General features: G+C 45.3%; 2 protein-coding genes across 6 annotated transcripts in view; one reads left to right on the top strand and one right to left on the bottom strand.

Annotated features, from left to right (window-relative positions):
- The first annotated feature begins 5218 nt into the window (after positions 1-5218).
- Positions 5219-14637, top strand: EEF1AKMT1 (EEF1A lysine methyltransferase 1). Of its 4 annotated transcripts, none has more exons than XM_057707309.1 (4): positions 5219-5362; positions 7148-7230; positions 13125-13405; positions 14263-14637. In XM_057707309.1, the coding sequence occupies exons 1-4, from the start codon at positions 5219-5221 to the stop codon at positions 14397-14399; spliced, it is 645 nt and encodes a 214-aa protein (XP_057563292.1). In that variant the 3' UTR covers positions 14400-14637. The 4 variants fall into 4 exon arrangements, with proteins under 4 accessions (XP_057563292.1, XP_057563293.1, XP_057563294.1 ...); XM_057707310.1 differs by having other exon boundaries at positions 7151-7230; XM_057707311.1 differs by lacking the exon at positions 5219-5362 and adding an exon at positions 5596-5717.
- Positions 14638-14715: 78 nt separating this feature from the next.
- Positions 14716-17976, bottom strand: part of IL17D (interleukin 17D) — a 28204-nt gene continuing 24943 nt past the window's right edge. Inside the window, exons 3-4 of one of the 2 annotated variants that reach the window (XR_009049001.1) lie at positions 15911-16600; positions 14716-14851 (exon numbers count right to left, since the gene is read on the bottom strand). Coding sequence is in view for 1 of the 2 variants with exons in the window: in XM_057707313.1 (XP_057563296.1) it covers positions 16318-16600 (283 nt within the window). In the remaining variant the exon portion in view is untranslated. Of the gene's footprint in view, positions 14852-14884; positions 16601-17976 lie in introns of those variants that run through there. The other variant, XM_057707313.1, reaches the window with a different exon arrangement.

Genomic DNA, 17976 nt, shown 5'->3' on the forward strand with positions numbered 1-17976 from the left:
GTTTTATTGATATTTGCTGTTGTTTTCTTCGTTTCTATTTCACTTATTTCTGCTCTGATCTTTATGATTTCTTTCCTTCTACTAACTTTGGGTTTTCTTTGTTGTACTTTCTCTGGTTGCTTTAGGTGTAAGGTTAGATTGTTTATTTGAGATTTTACTTGCTTCTTGAGTTAGGATTGTATTGCTATAAAATTCCCTCTTAGAACTGCTTTTGTTCCATCCCGTAAGTTTTGGGTTGTCATGTTTTCATTGTCGTTTGTTTCCATGTATTTTTTAAAAATTTCCTCTTTGATTTCTTCAGTGATCTCTTGGTTATTTAGCAGCGCACTGTTTAGCCTTCATGTGTTTGTGTTTTTTAGTTTTTTTTCCTGTAAATGATTTCTAATCTCATAGCATTGTGGTCAGAAAAGATGCTCAATACCAAGTTTCTGAGTTTCTAAATTTTCTTAAAGCTTTACAACAAATGCTAAAGGAACTTCTCTAGGTGGGAAACACAGTAATAGGAACATACGTATTGATAATTACCTTAAACATAGTTAATGTACTTTGATTGTGACCCAAGATGTGATCTATCCTGGAGAATGTTCTGTGTGCACTTGAGAAGAAAGTGTATTCTGCCGCTTTTGGGTGAAATGTCCTATAAGTATCAATTAAATCTGTCTGGTCTATTGTGTCACTTACAGCGTGTGTTTTCTTCATTATTTTCTGTCTGGATGACCTGTCCATTGGTGTAAGTGGGGTGTTGAAGTCCCCCACTATTACTGTGTTACTATTGATTTCCCCTTTTATGACTGTTACCATTTGCCTTATATATTGAGGTGCTCCTGTGTTGGGTGCATAAATATTTACATTATATCTTCTTCTTGGATTGATCCCTTGATCATAATGTAGTGTCCTTCCTTATTTCTTGTAACAGTCTTTATTTTAAAGTCTATTTTATCTGATATGAGTATCACTACTCCAGCTTTCTTTTGACTTCCATTTGCATGGAATACCTTTTTCCATCCCCTCACTTTCAGTCTGTATGTGTCCCTAGGTCCAAAGTGGGTCTCTTGTAGATACCATATATATGGGTCTTGTTTTTGTATCCATTCAGCCAGTCTGTGTCTTTTGGTTGGAGCATTTAATCCATTTACATTCAAAGTAATTATCGATATGTTCCTATTACCATTTTCTTAATTGTTTTGGGTTTGTTTTTGTGGGTCTTTTTCTTCTCGTGTTTCCCACCTATAGAAGTTCCTTTAGTATGTGTTGTAAAGCTGGTTTGGTGGTGCTGAATTCTCTTAACTTTTGCTTGTCTGTAAAGCTTTTGATGTCTCCATTGAATCTGTATGAGATCTTTGCTGGGTAGAGTTATCGTAGTTGTAGGTTTTTCCCTTTCAGCACTTTAAATATATTGTGCCACTCCCTTCTCGCCTACAGAGTTTCTGCTGAAAAATCTGCTGATAACCTTATGGGAATTCCCTTGTATGTTATTTGTTGCTTTTCCCTTGCAGCTTTTAATGTTTTTTCTTTGAATTTAATTTTTGTTAGTTCGAGTATTGTGTGTCTTGGTTTGTTTCTCCTAGGGTTTATCCTGTATGGGACTCTCTGTGCTTCCTGGACTTGGGTGGTTATTTCCTTTCCCACATTAGGGAAGTTTTCGACTGCAGTCTCTTCAAATGTTTTCTCAGATCCTTTCTCTTTCTCTTCTTCTGGGACCCATGGAATTTGAATGTTGATGCATTTAATGTTGTCCCAGAGGTCTCTGAGACTGTCCTCAATTCTCTTCATTCTTTTTCTTTATTCTGCTCCTTGGCAGCTGTGTTCACCATTCTATCTTCCAGTGCACTTATTTGTTCTTCTGCCTCGGTTATCCTGCTATTGAATCCTTCTCGTGTGTTTTTCATTTCAGTGATTGTGATGTCCATCACTGTTTGCTCTTTAGTTCCTGTAGGTCTTTGTTAAACCTTTCGTGTGCTTTCTTGATCCGTGCCTGCGTTCTGTTTCCGAGATTTTGGATCATCTTTACTATCATTACTCTGAATTCTTTCTCAGGAAGGTTGCCTATTTCCTCTTCATTTATTTGGTCTTGTAGGTTTTTACCTTGCTCCCCTGTCTGTAACATTTTTTTGTTACCTCACTTTTTTTTTTGATGGGTGGGGCTGTGTTCCTGTCTGACTGGTTGTTTGGCCTGAGGCATCCAGCACTGGAGTTTGCAGGCCTGTGGGTAGAATTGGGTCTTGGTGCCAAGATGGGCACCTCTGGGAGACGTCACTCTGCTTAACATTCCCAGGGGTCTGGGTTCTCTGTTCGTCCAGTGGTTTGGACTTGGTGCTCCCATCTCAGGAGCTCAGGCCTGACCCCTGGCCTGGGAACCAAGATCCTGCAAGATGCACAGTGTGGCAAAAAGAACAAAAAAACAAAAACAAAAACACTTAACAAAGAATAAAAACTAAAATAAAATTAGAAAAATTAAAAACATACTAGAAAAAATAAAAATATAAGTGAAACAACAACAAGGGAAGACAGAACGACAACAGCAAACGAGAAAAGGGGGGTGGGGGGTGGACAAACCAAAAGGAGCAGAACAGGAATAAAGGATGAAAAGTAAAATTAGAAAAAGTTTAAAAATGATAAGAAAAACAAAAATATAAATGAAACAACAACAAGGTAAAACAGAACCACAAAACCAAAAGAAAAGAAAAGGCGGAAGAGGCAGGGCTTGGGCAGGGGTGGGGCCTAGACGGTGGCTGGAGGCGGCCTGGGAGTGCCGGGGATCAGGCCGGGACCTCAGCAGGCTCCCTGGGGCCCGAGGGGGCGGGGCACGTGTTGGCCAGGTTCCCTTCTGATCCCCTGAGGGTTTCTCCACATCCCCACTGATCCCCTCCCTGTGGGTGGGTCCCTCCCCAGCGTGGGAACCCCTCCTCTCCCCACCCCATCCCTCGAGGGCACTGGGCCTGTCACACCTCTACTTTTCCTCCCCCTTCCCTCCCTCCCATGCCCCCAGGACCCATGTGGCTGGAGGGGGCCTCAGAAGGAGGAGAATCGGGCCCGGGACCTCAGGGGAGCCACCCTGCCTCCACATCTCCTCTCCTGCCTACCCCTCCACATCCTGCCTTGTCACTCGGGGTTCCTCTCATCCCCTTAGATGTCCGAGGTCCCCACCAGCACCTGATAGGTGCCCTAGTTGTGAGGATACGCCAAATCCAGGTCCATACGTTTTTCTTTTTTTTAAATGTACTTTGATATGACAGCTGTCACAATACAACCTAACAATTGTTTCAAATGAAGTTAAAGACAGAACTAAGCACTACTAGAGCCATGTTACTGAAGAACCCAAGTGAACTTTTTGGCCACCCCAATAAGAGACCTAAGTCAAACTTCTAGAGATAGAAACTACAATATCTGAAATGAAAAATACACTGGACGTGACGGACATCAGACACTGAAGAATACAAAATCACCAAACTTGAAGACCAGAGGTAGAAACTATCACCAATGACACACAAAGAAAAAAGTTTTCTTTTTTACTGTTTAAATGAATAGAGCATCAAACAGCTTGGGACAATTTCAAGCTACCTAATATACATGTATTTGGATCCTGGAAAGAGAAGGACAGCAGAAGAATATTTGAGAAATAGTGGCCGAAAACTTCCCATATCTGAGGAAAACTATAAACGCACAGACCCAGGAAGCTCAATAAACCCAACGCATAAGAAACATGAAGAAAACTGCACTAAGGCCCGTCACAACCAAACGCTCAGAACCAGCAATAATGAGGGAAGCCTTACAAGCTGCAGGGAAGAAAGACGTGAACAGAAAGTACCAAAACCAAGGGTGGCAGCAGATTCTATGTTGGAAATAATGCAGCTCGTAGACCGTGGGTGGATCTCTTTAGGGACTGAGGGAAAACCTGTCAACCTAGAATCCCAGGAAAGTAAGGCAACTGGAAGACGGCTGTAGACACATGAGCAGAAAGGATGTCTCAGCAGTAGGACTGCGCCCCAGGAAATGTTCAAAGTAGTCATTTGAGCAGAAGGAAAATAACAATAGATGGAAATACCTAATCTATACAACAAGATGAACTGCACTGTAAGTGGTTACTGTGTAGACAAACATATACAATTTTTTCATTTAACAGCGTGGCATGGAGTTTATAACAAATGTGAAAATAAGATGTTGCACAACCGTAATGCAAAGGGTTGGAGGAGCGAAGTGGAAGTTATGTGCGGTTGTAAGACTTTTATATCATATGAGAAGTGATACGCTATCTGAATGCATGCTGTGATACATACACTGTAAACCTTAAAGCAACCACTTAGATAACAGAGTTCTAGGTAGCAAGCCAACGAAGGTGGAGAGAATGAAATAAAATGTTTTTATTGCTATATAGTATCCCACTGTAGGAATATATAGTGGTACATTGGGTAACGTCCAGTGGGTGGACATTTCAGTAATTTTAATTGTTGCTGGTACACATTTCTACTTTGAGCATATTTTACATGTCTATTTATGTGAACTGAAGGAGTTTCATATAGTTAAATGGTCTGTATGTATATGTAGGTACAGAATTGCTATATTGAAGCAGGGTAAGGTCAAGTTGTTTTCCAAAATGTTTTCATCAGTTTACATTTCAGCAGCAGAGTAGGTAATTGCCATTACTCCACATCCCCCAAGACATTTGGTATTATCAGTCTTTTTAATTTTAGTCAGCCTGGTAGGTCTATAGTGGTATCTCATTATGATCATAATTTGCATTCTCTCCTCGCTTTTATTTTTCATCTCTCTTCCTGTATCCCTCCTTTATCGATCTTTCACTTATCTGTCCGTAACACCCAGGAGCCTTAGGTCACCTAAACAGTGACATTCACACATGAAAAAGATCTTATTCAGAGAATCTATTGCAAATTATCTGTATGTGGCCAGTGGGGTACCAGAGGAAAGCAAAACGTCTTTATAGTATTTATGGTAAAGAGTTCATTCTGCAAGGAATCATAAAAATATGATAATCTCATTGTAAAAACTGAATACGCTTAGAGAAAAAAAATGCCTGCATTTGTTCAACTGTAGTTCAGTGGAAGATCTCTGGAGATGTTTGATCTCAGAAATTTAAATGTGTTTCCCTTGCACAACTCACTTCCAGTTTGGATCCTTGCTGTGAGATAAATTTTTTTAAATTGTTTGATGGCAAGGAGGAAACAAACATCACCTATACTCGTTTCCCTGCAGGTGTGAAATGAGTGACTCGGAAGATGAGGACCTCCCACAGCTTTCTTCCCATGCCCTTGCAGCTCTGCAGGAATTTTACGCTGAGCAGAAGCAGCACGCTGACCTCGGTGGCGATGGCAAGTATAACGTTGGAATAATAGACGAGAACTGGGTAAGTTAATGCACTCCACGTCCATCAGGAGGTGTTGGTGCGGAGCCTGTTCTGCACCTAGGCCAGTGCTTGTCTGTGTCCCACCTAACACCCAGGTTTATCTCACTTGTCACTAGGAAGCTGATAAGCTGTTCAGGAGCTAAGACAGAAAGCAGTCCATGAACATGTTAAGACAGTATAAATGCAGATTTTTCTAATTCTGACGCGGGCCGCTTGGTGATCAGAGGAGGGGACGTTTAACAGCATCATGTCCAGCACAGGCCGTGCTTCCTTCTTGTATACAGGTTGTTCTGTTGGTTCTCACGGAGCCCAGCAATCCTGTGGGAAGGGAAGAATCGATCATTGCAGTAATGGGGTAACTGGACTTAAACTTGTAATCAAAAATGATGAAAGGGATTTTTTAAGAACATAGTAATAGTTTCTGGTGCACACTATGTATTTTAATTGTATTTTTATGGTCCAGATAAAAATAGGAATAAAAAAAAAGTGAGTTGAGGAAAACTAACCTAAGCTGGAATGTAGAAATTCACATTGTTTGAAGGAGATAGCTGAGAAATAGATGAGGATTGAAACTTCTGTCTTTGACTACCCCTTGATAATAGATCTGCCTCTCTCCGTCACTGTGTAGCTGGAAGGAGGGTGGGTGGGTGGGTGTGTGTGTTTGTGTGTTTAAGCACTTTTATATTTTGTGTCAAGTTTAGATCTCTTAAGTTATATAAAATTTTCCTGTTTACCAAAATGTTTCTTTATATTTATTCTAAATGTCCCACAGTGCTTCCCTTCTTTCTGTGCTTTTGTCTTTAGCTTGATGCTTTGAATAGTAAATGTTAGAAACTTGAAGCCCATTATTATTCTAGAGGTGGTCTTTTTCTCTTCCTTCTGCTTATTTAAATACTATATACTTTTTTCCTCATTCTAAAAGTAATCCACGGTTGTAGAAAATCTATGAAAACATGAACAAAAAACAAGTAATAATTCCACTACCTGAATTAACTATTTGTATATTTTTGACACTTTATTTTGGTTTGTCTTGTTTACAAAATTAAGGAGATCTCCCAGGAAGTTAAAAAAAAAGACAATGATACAAACTATAGAAAGAAAACATAAAACTAGAGGATAAATCCAGGAGTCTCAATGTTCAACTGACTGGAGTTGCAGAAAAATAGAACAGAAAACAAAGAGGGGAGAACTCTTCAAAGAATAATATTAGAAAATATCCCAGAACAAAGACCCTCACTAAGACACGTGATTATTATGACAAAATTCTGGATATAGGTGACAGAACATCCTAGAACCCCCCAGAGAAACGTGTGTCTCCTACAGAGTCTCAGACGACAAGTCACATTGCACTTCACAACAGCTTTATAAGAAACTAGAAAAAAGTGGAGCAATGCCTTCAAGATTTAGAGTGAAAATTTTGTTCAGCCTAGAATTGTATATACCTAGTTGAGTTATCAGTCAAATGTGAGGATAAAATTAAAATGTTTTAGACATGGTAAGTCTCACAACATACTTACCTCCCAGGCACCACTTCTCAGAAGCTGCAAGAAGATGTTGGGAGAATTAGGGATAGGTTCAAAGAACCCAAGCAAATGAAACAATCATTCGTTTATCAACTCTAGGAAAAACAGGAGGTACCATACCAGAAGGAAATGCAATCGGTCTGTTACTTGGCCCTGTAGTGAACACTGACAATTGATATAGTATATATTGGTATAGTAGATAGAAGTTAAATGGATAAAATTTATGCCAGTTCTAAAATGATCTCACTCACTCCTGTCGCAGCAGCTGAGCCAGTTTTGGTACAGTCCGGAGACGGCGCTGCACCTTGCAGAGGAAGCTGTGGCAGCTGCGGGGGAAGGTGGCAGGTCAGATCACTTTCATTTCTCTTTTGCCTTTCAATCTAAAGTAATATTTCAAATGTCCTTCCTAGATGAGAGATGGTTGATAAGAAGGTTGAACTGTAACCTGCAAAACCTGTAGGTCATGATTCGCAGAACATGAGAACGTAAGAACTGCTTCACTAGCGAGTGTAGGGGACACATGCAGAAATCTATTCAGTGTGAGATGTCTTATCTCTGCTCCTTATTTTACCATTTTCTACCTATGGCTTTTATACCCCTAGAGTTTGCTTTAAAACAAAAAAATCTTAATGTTTGACCTTTTTGAAGTTTTAAGAATATAGGTTTTCTTTTTTGTTAATTTGGTTTTTGTTTTTATTAAACCTTTGCATGTATATAAAGTCAAATGGTTGTAGAAGACTTGTTCAAAAAAAATCATCCATTGTTCACTTCCCCCTTGTGCACCCCTTCGCCGCCTCAGCTCCCTTTCACGGATTCTCCTGGTATTTACAAGCGCTTCTAAGTGACGCGTGTAGATTGGCATTGCTTGACGTGTCGCTCACAGACAGTGTTCCTTGACTTCTCACCTTAAGAGAGTGAGGATTGAGGGTACGTGTGTGCCCTGTCCACGCGCCCAGTAGAGCTAAGTTACTGGACTCTTCAGTAATATTTTGTTGAGGATTTTTGCTTCTACGTTCATGAGTGATATCGGTTTTAAGTTCTGTTTTATTCCCTTGGTTTGGGTTTCATATTGCTGAATGGTAGCTTCATAAAATGAGCTGGGACGTGTCGTGTGTTTCTATTTCCTGGAAGTGACTGTGTAGAACTGCTGTTAGTTATATCCTAATTTTGGTTAGAACAGCTCTTTACAGCTGAGTCTTTTACGTTTCCTTCTCAGGACAATTTTTCATCTCCCCTGCAGAAAAGAATTCTCTTTATTTTTAAAAGTATTTCTATGTCCATATCACTAATTAACTCTCAGATTCTCCCCAGTGGTGTAAATGTCTTATCACCAAATTCAGACATACTTCAGCTCCTTGAAAAAAGTCGCTCCCAGGGTTCTGTGCCACCTGCCCCACCTGGGCTGGTTGATTTCTGGTTTTGCTGCAGCTCTGGGCTTGGTGTTGCCCTTCACCATCCTGCTGAGGCATCCTCCTGCCTCCCTCTTGTCCTGGGCTTCCTGTGTCCAGTACCTCTGTTCTTCGTTTACAGCTTTCTCCTGGTGGGGTACATCCTTCAGTAGTTTCCATGGGAGGGAAATGTTTAAAACCTTTCACGTCTGAAAATGTTTTTATTCTACCCATTCTCTTGATGTGTTCGTCTTGAGGGCGCTGCTTCATTGACTCCACGTTTCGGCAGCGCAGTTGAGAAATAGACTGCCATCCTGCCTTCTTGTTTCCTCCCATCCCTGCCTGCTGCCAGCTTAGGGTTTCCTCCGGATCCCGGTATTCGATGTGTCTTGGGCTGGAGCTTTCATCTGTTGTACTGGGTGAAAGCCCTTCCATTCTCATAACTCAGGTCCGTCTGTTTGGGACACTTGTCCTAAATTATTTCTTTGCCCTCCTTCCCACTGTTTGTTTCTGTTCCTCTTTCTGGAATGCCTGTTATTTGAATGTTGGACATGATCTACTTTTCTTTCTGTCCTTTTTCCATCTTTTGTCTTTTTTACCTTAACTTCCGGGGAAATGCCTCAACTTTATCTTTGAAACTTTCTACTGAGTTTATCATTTCTGCTGTCATGTACTTAATCAACGGTACTGTAGTTCTTTTTTGGGTCTCTGAATTTTTCTTCGTGAGGACATTAAATTACAGGATTTTTTAAAAAAGCCTTCTCCCTACATCGTCTCTAACTCTAACATGCCTCTTCTGTTTATTTGGGCCTCTAGTGTTAGATGCTTTTCTTGAATGTCTGCTGACCCTGTGCCGTCTGCTCATAGTTAAGGGAGGGGCGCTCTGAGGCTGGGTGCTTTGACACCTGGGCAGGCCTCCTCTGCTTTGGTGTCTGCCGATGGCTGGCCTGGGTCAGCTGTTTCCCTGGGAACACCCGGGGTCCGTGTGTTCAGGCCTTTCGTTACGGGCTGGTCAGAGCCTGGGGGTCACACATCTCTTTAAGCTCATCCCAGGAGGCATGCTTCTGAAAGAGGGGGGCGTCCCCAGCATCCAGTGGGTTTAACGTGATCCTTGCCATTTCCACACGGCACCCGCCCTCGAAGCCCCCCAACCCAGAGAACATCCCTCCAGTTTTCTGCCAACGTTGTGGAGGCTTGGGATACGGAAGAGAATCCTGGGGGTGAACTTCCTCTTACGTAGGCCTTTCAACACCTGTGCTCCTGCGTTCACCCCACTTTCACCCCCACTTGTCGCGTCCCCTGGTTCTGCAGCTTCCCGAGTCGCGGGCGCTGTGGCGTCAGCCAGGCTGCTTCTCAGCTTTCCTGGCTGCCCATTTGGGAGTTGGCTCTCTTGGGTCTGCTGAGTCAGAAACCACCCACCCCTCTGCCTGTCCGCGTCCTAAGTGTCTTGTCTCCCCTCAGGTTGTCCTGCTGTTGGAGGTTTATTTCTCGTGTTCTGTTTAGCAGGCTTTCATGAAGGAGCAGATCTAAATGCCTGTGTCCCCTCTGCCGTCTTTACCTGGAAGTCCTAAGGTTTCCTTTCTTCCATTCTTTTTCTTTTAAAATTATATGTAGTTGTTTATGTTCTTCTTTTTCTTTTTTTTTTTTTTTTTTTATGTTTTTCTTATTGACAGTGTTTTCATATGTATTTTATTTTCATATATGAGTTTGGAAGCAACTTACTTTTTCTGAAGGGCATCTTCATTATTTTTAGGAGTTATGTCATGATTTTAAAGGTGGGTAATAACAGTAGTGTTGAGTGCTTACTGTGTGCGCTGTCTGCTGGGTACGTGCTTCACGAGGGCCATCTCGTTTAACCCTCACACCTCTGGAGGTAATTCCTGTTCTGCTCTCCATCCTAAAGACAGACGCTGAGGCCCAAGATATTAGGTCACTCGCGCAGGGCCCCCCAGCTGGCGAGCCACACCGCCTCCACCCGTGTCACCACACTCCGTGCTCATTCCTTCCGACGCCTTGGGCCACTGTCCTTCTGCCTGAAGTACATCCTTTGGGGTTTTACTGAAGGCCGTGCTGCCTGTTGTCTTTCAGCGGAGGGAAGATGTGGTTCAAGTCCTCTGCTCCCCCCCCCCCCCCGCCCCCCCCGAAGCTCGGGCAGCAGCTGGGCTGGGCCTCTGGTCCCCACAGACGTGGTCAGGATGCCTGCAGACTTCCTTACACGCTTCACGTGCATTTGGCCCAAGAAGCCTTTCAGTCCAGCAAGGGCACCTAACCAGACATGTAACACTTCTCTGAAGAAATGCATTGCGCAGATTTAAAGCTGAGTTTAATTTTCTAAATAAGTAGTTTTTTGTTTCTTGGGGGCTTTTTTGCTGTGTATTTTTCCACATCTGGTGGTGGTGTTTTTTGTTTCTTTTTAATCTTTATTGGAGTATAATTGCTTTACAGTGTTGTGTTAGCTTCTGCTGTACAACAGAGTAAATCAACCATATGTATACATACATCCCCATATCCCCTCCCTCTTGAGCATCCCTCCCACCCTCCCTATCCCACCCCTCTAGGTTGTCACAAAGCACCGAGCTGATCTCCCTGTGCTATGCGGCAGCTTCCTACTAGCTGTCTATTTTCCAGTTGGTAGTGTGTATATGTCTATGCTACTCTTCTCACTTCATCCCAGCTTCCCTGCCCGCCCTCCCCCCCCCGCCCCCCGTGTCAAGTCCGTTCCCTACATCTGTATCTTTATTCTTGCCTTGTCAGTGGGTTCATCAGTACCATTTTTTTAGATTCCATATATATATATATATATATATATATATATATATATATATGAGTTAGCATACAGTATTTATTTTTCTCTTTCTGGCTTTCTTCACTCTGTATGACAGACTCTAGGTCCATCCACCTCGTTACATATAGCTCCATTTCATTCCTTTTTATGGCTGAGTAATATCCCATTGTATATATGTGCCACATCTTCTTTATCCACTCATCTGTTGGTGGGCATTTAGGTTGCTTCCATGTCCTGGCTATTGTAAATAGTTCTGCATTGAGCATTATGGTACATGTTTCTTTTTGGATTATGGTTTTCTCTGGGTATATGCCCAGGAGTGGGATTGCTGGGTCATATGGTAGTTCCATTTTTAGTTTTTTGAGGAACCTCCATACTGTTCTCCATAGTGGCTGTACCAACTCACATTCCCACCAACAGTGCAGGAGGGTTCCCTTTTCTCCACACCCTCTCCAGCATTTATTGTTTCTAGTTTTTTTGATGATGGCCATTCTGACTGGTGTGAGGTGATAACCTCATTGTGGCTTTGACTTGCATTTCTCTAATGATTAGTGATGTTGAGCATCTTTTCATGTGTTTGTTGGCCATCTGCATGTCTTCTTTGGAGAAATGTCTATTTAGGTCTTCTGCTCATTTTTGGATTGGGCTGCTTTTTTGATATTGAGCTGCATGAGTTGCTTGTATATTTTGGAGAGTAATCCTTTGTCAGTTGTGTTTGCAAGTACTTTCTCCCATTCTGAGGGTTGTCTTTTTCATTGTTTATGGTTTCCTTTGCTGTGCAAAAGCGTTTGAGTTTTGTTAAATCCCATTTGTTTATTTTTGTTTTTATTTCCATTACTCTGGGAGGTGGGTCAAAAAGGACCTTGCTGTGATTTATGTCATAGAGTGTTCTGCCTATGCTTTGCTCTAAGAGTTTTATAGTGCCTGGCCTTACATTTAGGTCTTTAATCCATTTTGAGTTTTTGTGTATTTAGGAAGTGTTCAGATTTCATTCTTTTACATGTAGCTGTCCAGTTTTCCCAGCACCACTTATTGAAGAGGCTGTCTTTTCTCCATTGTATATTCTTGCCTCCTTTGTCATAGATTAGCTGACCATAGGTGTGTGGGTTTATCTCTGGGCTTTCTATCCTGTACCATTGATCTATATTTCTGTTTTTGTGCCAGTGCCATGCTGTCTTGATCACTGTAGCTTTGTAGTATAGTCTGAAGTTGGGGAGCCTGATTCCTCCAGCTCTGTTTTTCCTTCTCAAGGTTGCTTTGGCTATTTGGGGTCTTTTGAGTTTCCATACAAATTGTAAAATTTTTTATTCTAATCCTGTGAAGGGTGCCATTGGTAATATGATAGGGAAGTAGTTTTTTGAATGATATCAATACATGTGACAAAGGGGATGGCGACAAAAAGTCTCTTTTCCTATTGTCTTCAGGTTTCCCCCGTCCCCCCCTCAGTGAGTTTACACTTTCCAGAACTTGAGTATCTTGGAGAGTAATGACAACACAGTATTCCATTGTAATAGATGTAGCACAGTCCACTGAGTAATTCAACATTTAAGTTCTAGCATTTTTAGCAGTTGGCTTTAAAAGTTAACTGTTGGAACACTACCCATTTATAAACTAGAGATGCTTGTAAAGAGACAGATTCTTTACTTATACAAAAAAGAAGCAGAAATTCAAAGTCATCTGTCTGCACTGAAACCTAAATAATGTATCTTTTTGGAAAGTTGAAGTTTAGGCAGTTATTTGGAGTTTGTTCTTCAAGATTATGAATCTTACAAAATAACTTCAAAATATTTAGTTTGAGGCTAAAAAGTATTTGAAGTAAATGTTGAGACCAACATGAAAATACTAGGTAAATTCAGGCCACGGGCTGCATAACCCTTGTCCTAACATAAAAGCACATTTATCCTTCCATACTGTAAAACCACCAGTTGTAGGTTTGTAGACACTAGATGCCTTTAGTTTGCACTGTTCTTCCTTCGAGAAGACCTGCACGCGGGGACTGTGCCTTCGCAGCGGTGGAGGTGTGAGCTGCCATGAGGCTCGTGTGTAAGCGGCTTCTCTTGTTCTAGAATAGCGTGTGTGAGTGCCCCCAGCGTTTACCAGAAGCTGCGAGAGCTGCACCGAGAGGACTTTTCTGTCTACATCTTCGAATACGACCACAGGTTTGCCATATACGGAGAGGAGTTTATCTTCTATGATTACAATAACCCTGTGGATTTACCTGAGAAAATTGCTGCACACAGTTTTGACATCGTAATAGCAGATCCCCCCTATCTCTCTGAGGAATGTCTTAGAAAAACGTCAGAAACCATCAAGTACCTAACCCGGGGCAAGATTCTGCTGTGCACAGGTAGGTGCCGACTGACCACACGCATGGCGTGGCCTTAAACAAGGTACTTGCCCTCTCCGTGCCATCGCCTCATCTGTACCTTGGGGCTGAGAGCTGCCTGCCGCTCGGGGTTGGTGAGAATCGGGTGGCACGGTGCCGGCAAGTGCCGTCGGGCACGGGCTGGGTGCACCAGGAGACTCGGCCTCTGCGGCTCATGAGAGAAGTGTGGAATCTTGGGGGTTAAAGTGGATGCCAGAGATTGCAGAGCTAGACGTTGGGTTTATCAAAGCAGAAGACTTTCACACTGCTGAGGTGGGTATGTGTTCTTAAGGTGGACATACTGGCATCTGACTGAGGACGGAAACGTTAACTGCTGGCCTCCCTACGTCTGGGCAGCCTGGCATCCAGGTGTGGAGCGCAGGCCCTGCCCCGGTGCCCCAGGCCCCCCGAGCCCCAGTGCAGCGGGTGCTGAGGATGGGGCTGGAGGGAGAAATGGGATTCGTCAGCCAAGGGCTGCTGTGCACGTACTGGTATGAGTTTGCACGATTAGATGTTATTGGAAAAGGGGTTCTTGACTCAAAGTTGGAAAACGGTAGTTTTTGTAATTGTTGTCTTGCTTATGTTACTTTGTGGAATATAATTATTTTCTAAATTTCTAAGTGTCTCAGCCTTGAGGAGGTAGGAAAATTATTAAAGGAAAAAAGGAAAAAAAGATAATTTGCAATTGTTGGAGGAAATAAAAACGGAACACAGAGCACTGAGCTTCCCCTTATCGCTGAGTGGTACCGTCAACTCACTGCTTCCCTCATCTAGTCAAGAATCCCTCTCCAGACGGTTGGTTACCTCAGTCACCAGGTGCATCTGGTTGTTCTCTTCAGGTGCTGTCATGGAGGAAGAGGCAGCAAAACTTCTTGGAGTGAAGATGTGCAAATTTATTCCAAAACACACGCGAACCTTGGGAAATGAGTTTCGCTGTTACGTGAATTATGATTCTGGGCTGGACCGTGAACTGTGAATGCAGCTGGTAATACAATGCAGTAAAGGACCCACGTGACATTTCCCTCTGTTTTGTTAGTAGGTTGAAAAGCTATGACCTCCCCTCCTCCCCCACCAACTGGGGCTTTCCCGAGCCTAACTCTCAAGATGGAGAAGACAACCTCTCATTTTGACTTCCTTATTGAGGGCGTCCCTAGAGCTTGGGATGCTTCTGCCAACTTGAATCTGTGGAATTATATTTGGAAGGAGTCTTAGAACCCTTACTCTCCTCTCTTAACACAGGTAAAGAGCAGAAGTACAGGCGGCCTAGGCCCTGGCCAGGGCCGCGGGTGCTGCAGACACCCGAGTGTGCTTTGACAGCTGTGCGGTCTGGAGTTGTAGCTGAGGCCGAGGACTATGTCCAGTTCACAGTTGTCTCCCAGGAGCTGAGGGCACGTGCTCAATAAGTATTTGTTAAGTGGATGAATGTTCCTTTAAGAGGAAAAACGCAAATACAGGTTACCTTTCTAGAGCTTGGAAGGGAAAGCTGATTCTTCCATTGGGGAAGTGCTGCCTGTTTACAGCTAGGGTGAAACATTATTCACAGATAACAGAATAGCGGTACTTTCCCCAGGCAAGCCATTTACTCTCCTTCAGTCCACTCCTCTGATGTTTGCACTATTTATATTTGAGGAGTGGCTGGAAAATGTTACACAACAGTGGTGATGATTGAAATTATTATGCAAGACTTGAAAGGCAATTTTTCTTTGTGGATTTCCTCATTGACCCGAACCTCCTGTTTTCTGGACAAGAATGTATTCTAGCTACACCAGCGCTAGGCTTGCCTTTTTTCCCCCAAGGTTGAGCGGACAAGTAAAATTCCCCAAACTGTAGAGAACTACCCACAGCTATCAATTTCAATTTTGAATTTTTTATTTGGAAAATATGAATTCTGTTCAGCAGTGTTTTTCATGCACAACCTCTGTCAACATTTAGTACAAACTGAAAGTTCTCTCCCTGAACCTCACGTCCGGATCAGACCAAGGCTGACTGTAAGTGGGGGTGAGAGCATACCATGTAAACAACGCTGCAGAGAGGCTGGCTCTGCAGTTGATCTCCCTAAACTTCAACCGCAGAATTAAGATAAAGCAAAGCCCTCAGTATTGCTTCCTCTGAAAGTCAGTCAAGCCCATTAAAGCAGAGTCCAGAGAGAAACACAGCCCACATGCCCTTCACCCACAGCTGTTTGGGTTAAGAACGTCTCACTTTTACAAATAATTGTGTTCAGGCACAGACTTCATTAAGCATAAAGAAAAGAGTAAGGCTTTAGCTGCAGTTGCAGAAGAGCCTCCACTCCTGATACCTGGAAATTTTGTCTGTCCACTTTCTCCTATTTGGCTAGTTCCTAAAGCCCTTAAAACTAAGCCAAGGTTTGGGTTTTTTCCTGGGAATTGGCAAAGATCTCGTTACCTTTTACCCTCAAACTGCTGCCCCCCCCCCCCCCCCCCGCCCCAACTTTCAAAAGTGAAAAAAACTTTTAATTGTATACACCTGCGGCAGTTCACATCCTTGTGAACAAAGCGAGCGTGAGATTCTGGGGGGAGCGGAGCCACCCAAGGGGGAGGGCAGGCCGCGTCCGGCCGTGTCCACTGGTGACCGTGGGCCACCGGCGGCCTGGAGAGTGAGGGCTCCCCCGCGCTTCTAAAAACTCCTGCCGAGGCAGCGCGAACTGAATGTTTATATGAGGTTACATGTCCAGTAACATTTTTTTAATATACTTGCTCAAAATGGCTCACATAAAAACAGTCTCTGCCCCTACGGAAAACAGCGGAATCAACAAGAAGATAGTCCGCTTTTTTCAAACAGACGGTGGCTGAGCATCTGTCCTCTGTCGTGCGAGGCGCGGTCCCCGCGGCGCCTCCAGCAGCCGGGCCGGGATGCGCGGCGCGCCCGCTTCCTCAGGGCCGGGCCGGCGGGGCCCCGCGGGCGTGGGCGCCGTCCGCGTCCGCGTCGTGGCCGGGCACGCAGGTGCAGCCCACGGGGACCGTGACGTACTCCTCGGTGTAGACGGCGCGGCCGCCCGCGCAGGCCGGGCCCCGGCGCAGGACCACGGCGGGCACCAGCACCGGCGCGCTGCGCAGCCGGGCATCCTCCTCGCCGCGCGGCCCGGTCAGGCAGCCCCGGCACAGGCAGTAGGCCTCGGGCAGGTAGCGCGGGAAGCGGCCGGGGTCGTAGGAGATCCTGCGGGGAGAGGGCGGGCCCTGAGCCGAGCGCCGGGCTCCGCGGGCCCCGGGTGCGCGCGCCGGGGAGGTCGGGGAGGCCGCGCCCGTGGGCCGCCCCCGCCCTCTCTGCGCTGGGGCCTCACCACCCCCAGCCCCAGCCGGGCCGACTCTGGCCTCCGCGCGGCTGCCAGAGTCTCAAGCAGAGGCGGTCGCCGGACACCTGTCCGGGAGGCCCTGAGGCAGGCCAGCGTCCATCTGTCCGTCCAGGCCCGTGTGCCCTCCTGTGTATGTGAAAGAGGCAGAGTCACACCAGGGCGCGGGGGTCGGGCAGACAGGACTGGCCCCCTAGGACACGTGGAAAGCCGAGGATGCCTTAAACCTGATCACTTCCGTGTTCCTCCCAATCTCTCTACTTCCTGGTCAAACGCCAACATCAAGTGTCAGCACCCACGACAAGCCCGTGGCTGCTGGCCGGACTCTGCCCCCACCTCTGGGAAGCCAGGAGGTCACTGATGGGGGCCTAGGCCTCCTCCCTAATGTCCTCTTCCAGGGGGACACTGGCCCCACCTCATGGGATTGTCACATCCCCAAACTGTCATTTCCATTCAACTGCCCTCTTACTTCTGGAGCTGAGTCCTTGTGACCCTGAAGTCTCAGAGTCACAGCCGTAACTTCCGACCTCTCAAAGGACACACACACCCTTAAACCCACGACGCGCCACCCCCCGGGAAGGCCCCTGAGTGCTGGCCTCATGGAGCCTAGGATAGAATGAACCAAGCAAAACGTTCCCAAGAGTGCACACCCCAGGGACCTGGGGCTCGGGGGGTGGGGGGTGGCCAGGCTTCCAGAAGCTTCCTGTCCCTCAGGTGCAACCTCTATAGACTAATCTGCCTTGGTCCTCATCACGCAGGACTACAGGGCACCAGCCAAGCTAAGACCTTTCCAGATGAGAAAGACCGTCAGACCACCAGTTACAGAAGCGCAGAGGCAAGAAGGCATGTGATGGGTGAACTGGACAGGGAGGCAGAACCTGACCGGCTGTCAGCCTGGGGGACTGGAAACCATGTCAACCAGGCTGACTGCCCAAGGCCTAAGGACAGCCACTGGCCCGGACGCGAAAGGAAGGCCCGTGGCTTGCTTCCCCTTGGGGTCCAGCATCTTTAGACAGTGATGGAGTGGACGACTAGATGGGAAGGCCCAGAGATGGTACCTCCAGGCAGCAACAAACTACGCCGGTCTGGGCGGCTGCGGGGTGAGGCCTGCAGTCAGAGGGGAAGAGGGAGCTGGCCGGGCGGGTGGGCGGTGCACCATGCCCCCCACCCCCACCCCCACCCCCGCCTCTGAGCATCCCAGGGCGACGTTTCCAAGTCCTTGGCCATCGTGTGGATGTGGGGA

This window comes from Hippopotamus amphibius, chromosome 14 (genome assembly GCF_030028045.1).
Source record: "Hippopotamus amphibius kiboko isolate mHipAmp2 chromosome 14, mHipAmp2.hap2, whole genome shotgun sequence".
In the NCBI taxonomy this organism is placed as follows: domain Eukaryota; kingdom Metazoa; phylum Chordata; class Mammalia; order Artiodactyla; family Hippopotamidae; genus Hippopotamus; species Hippopotamus amphibius.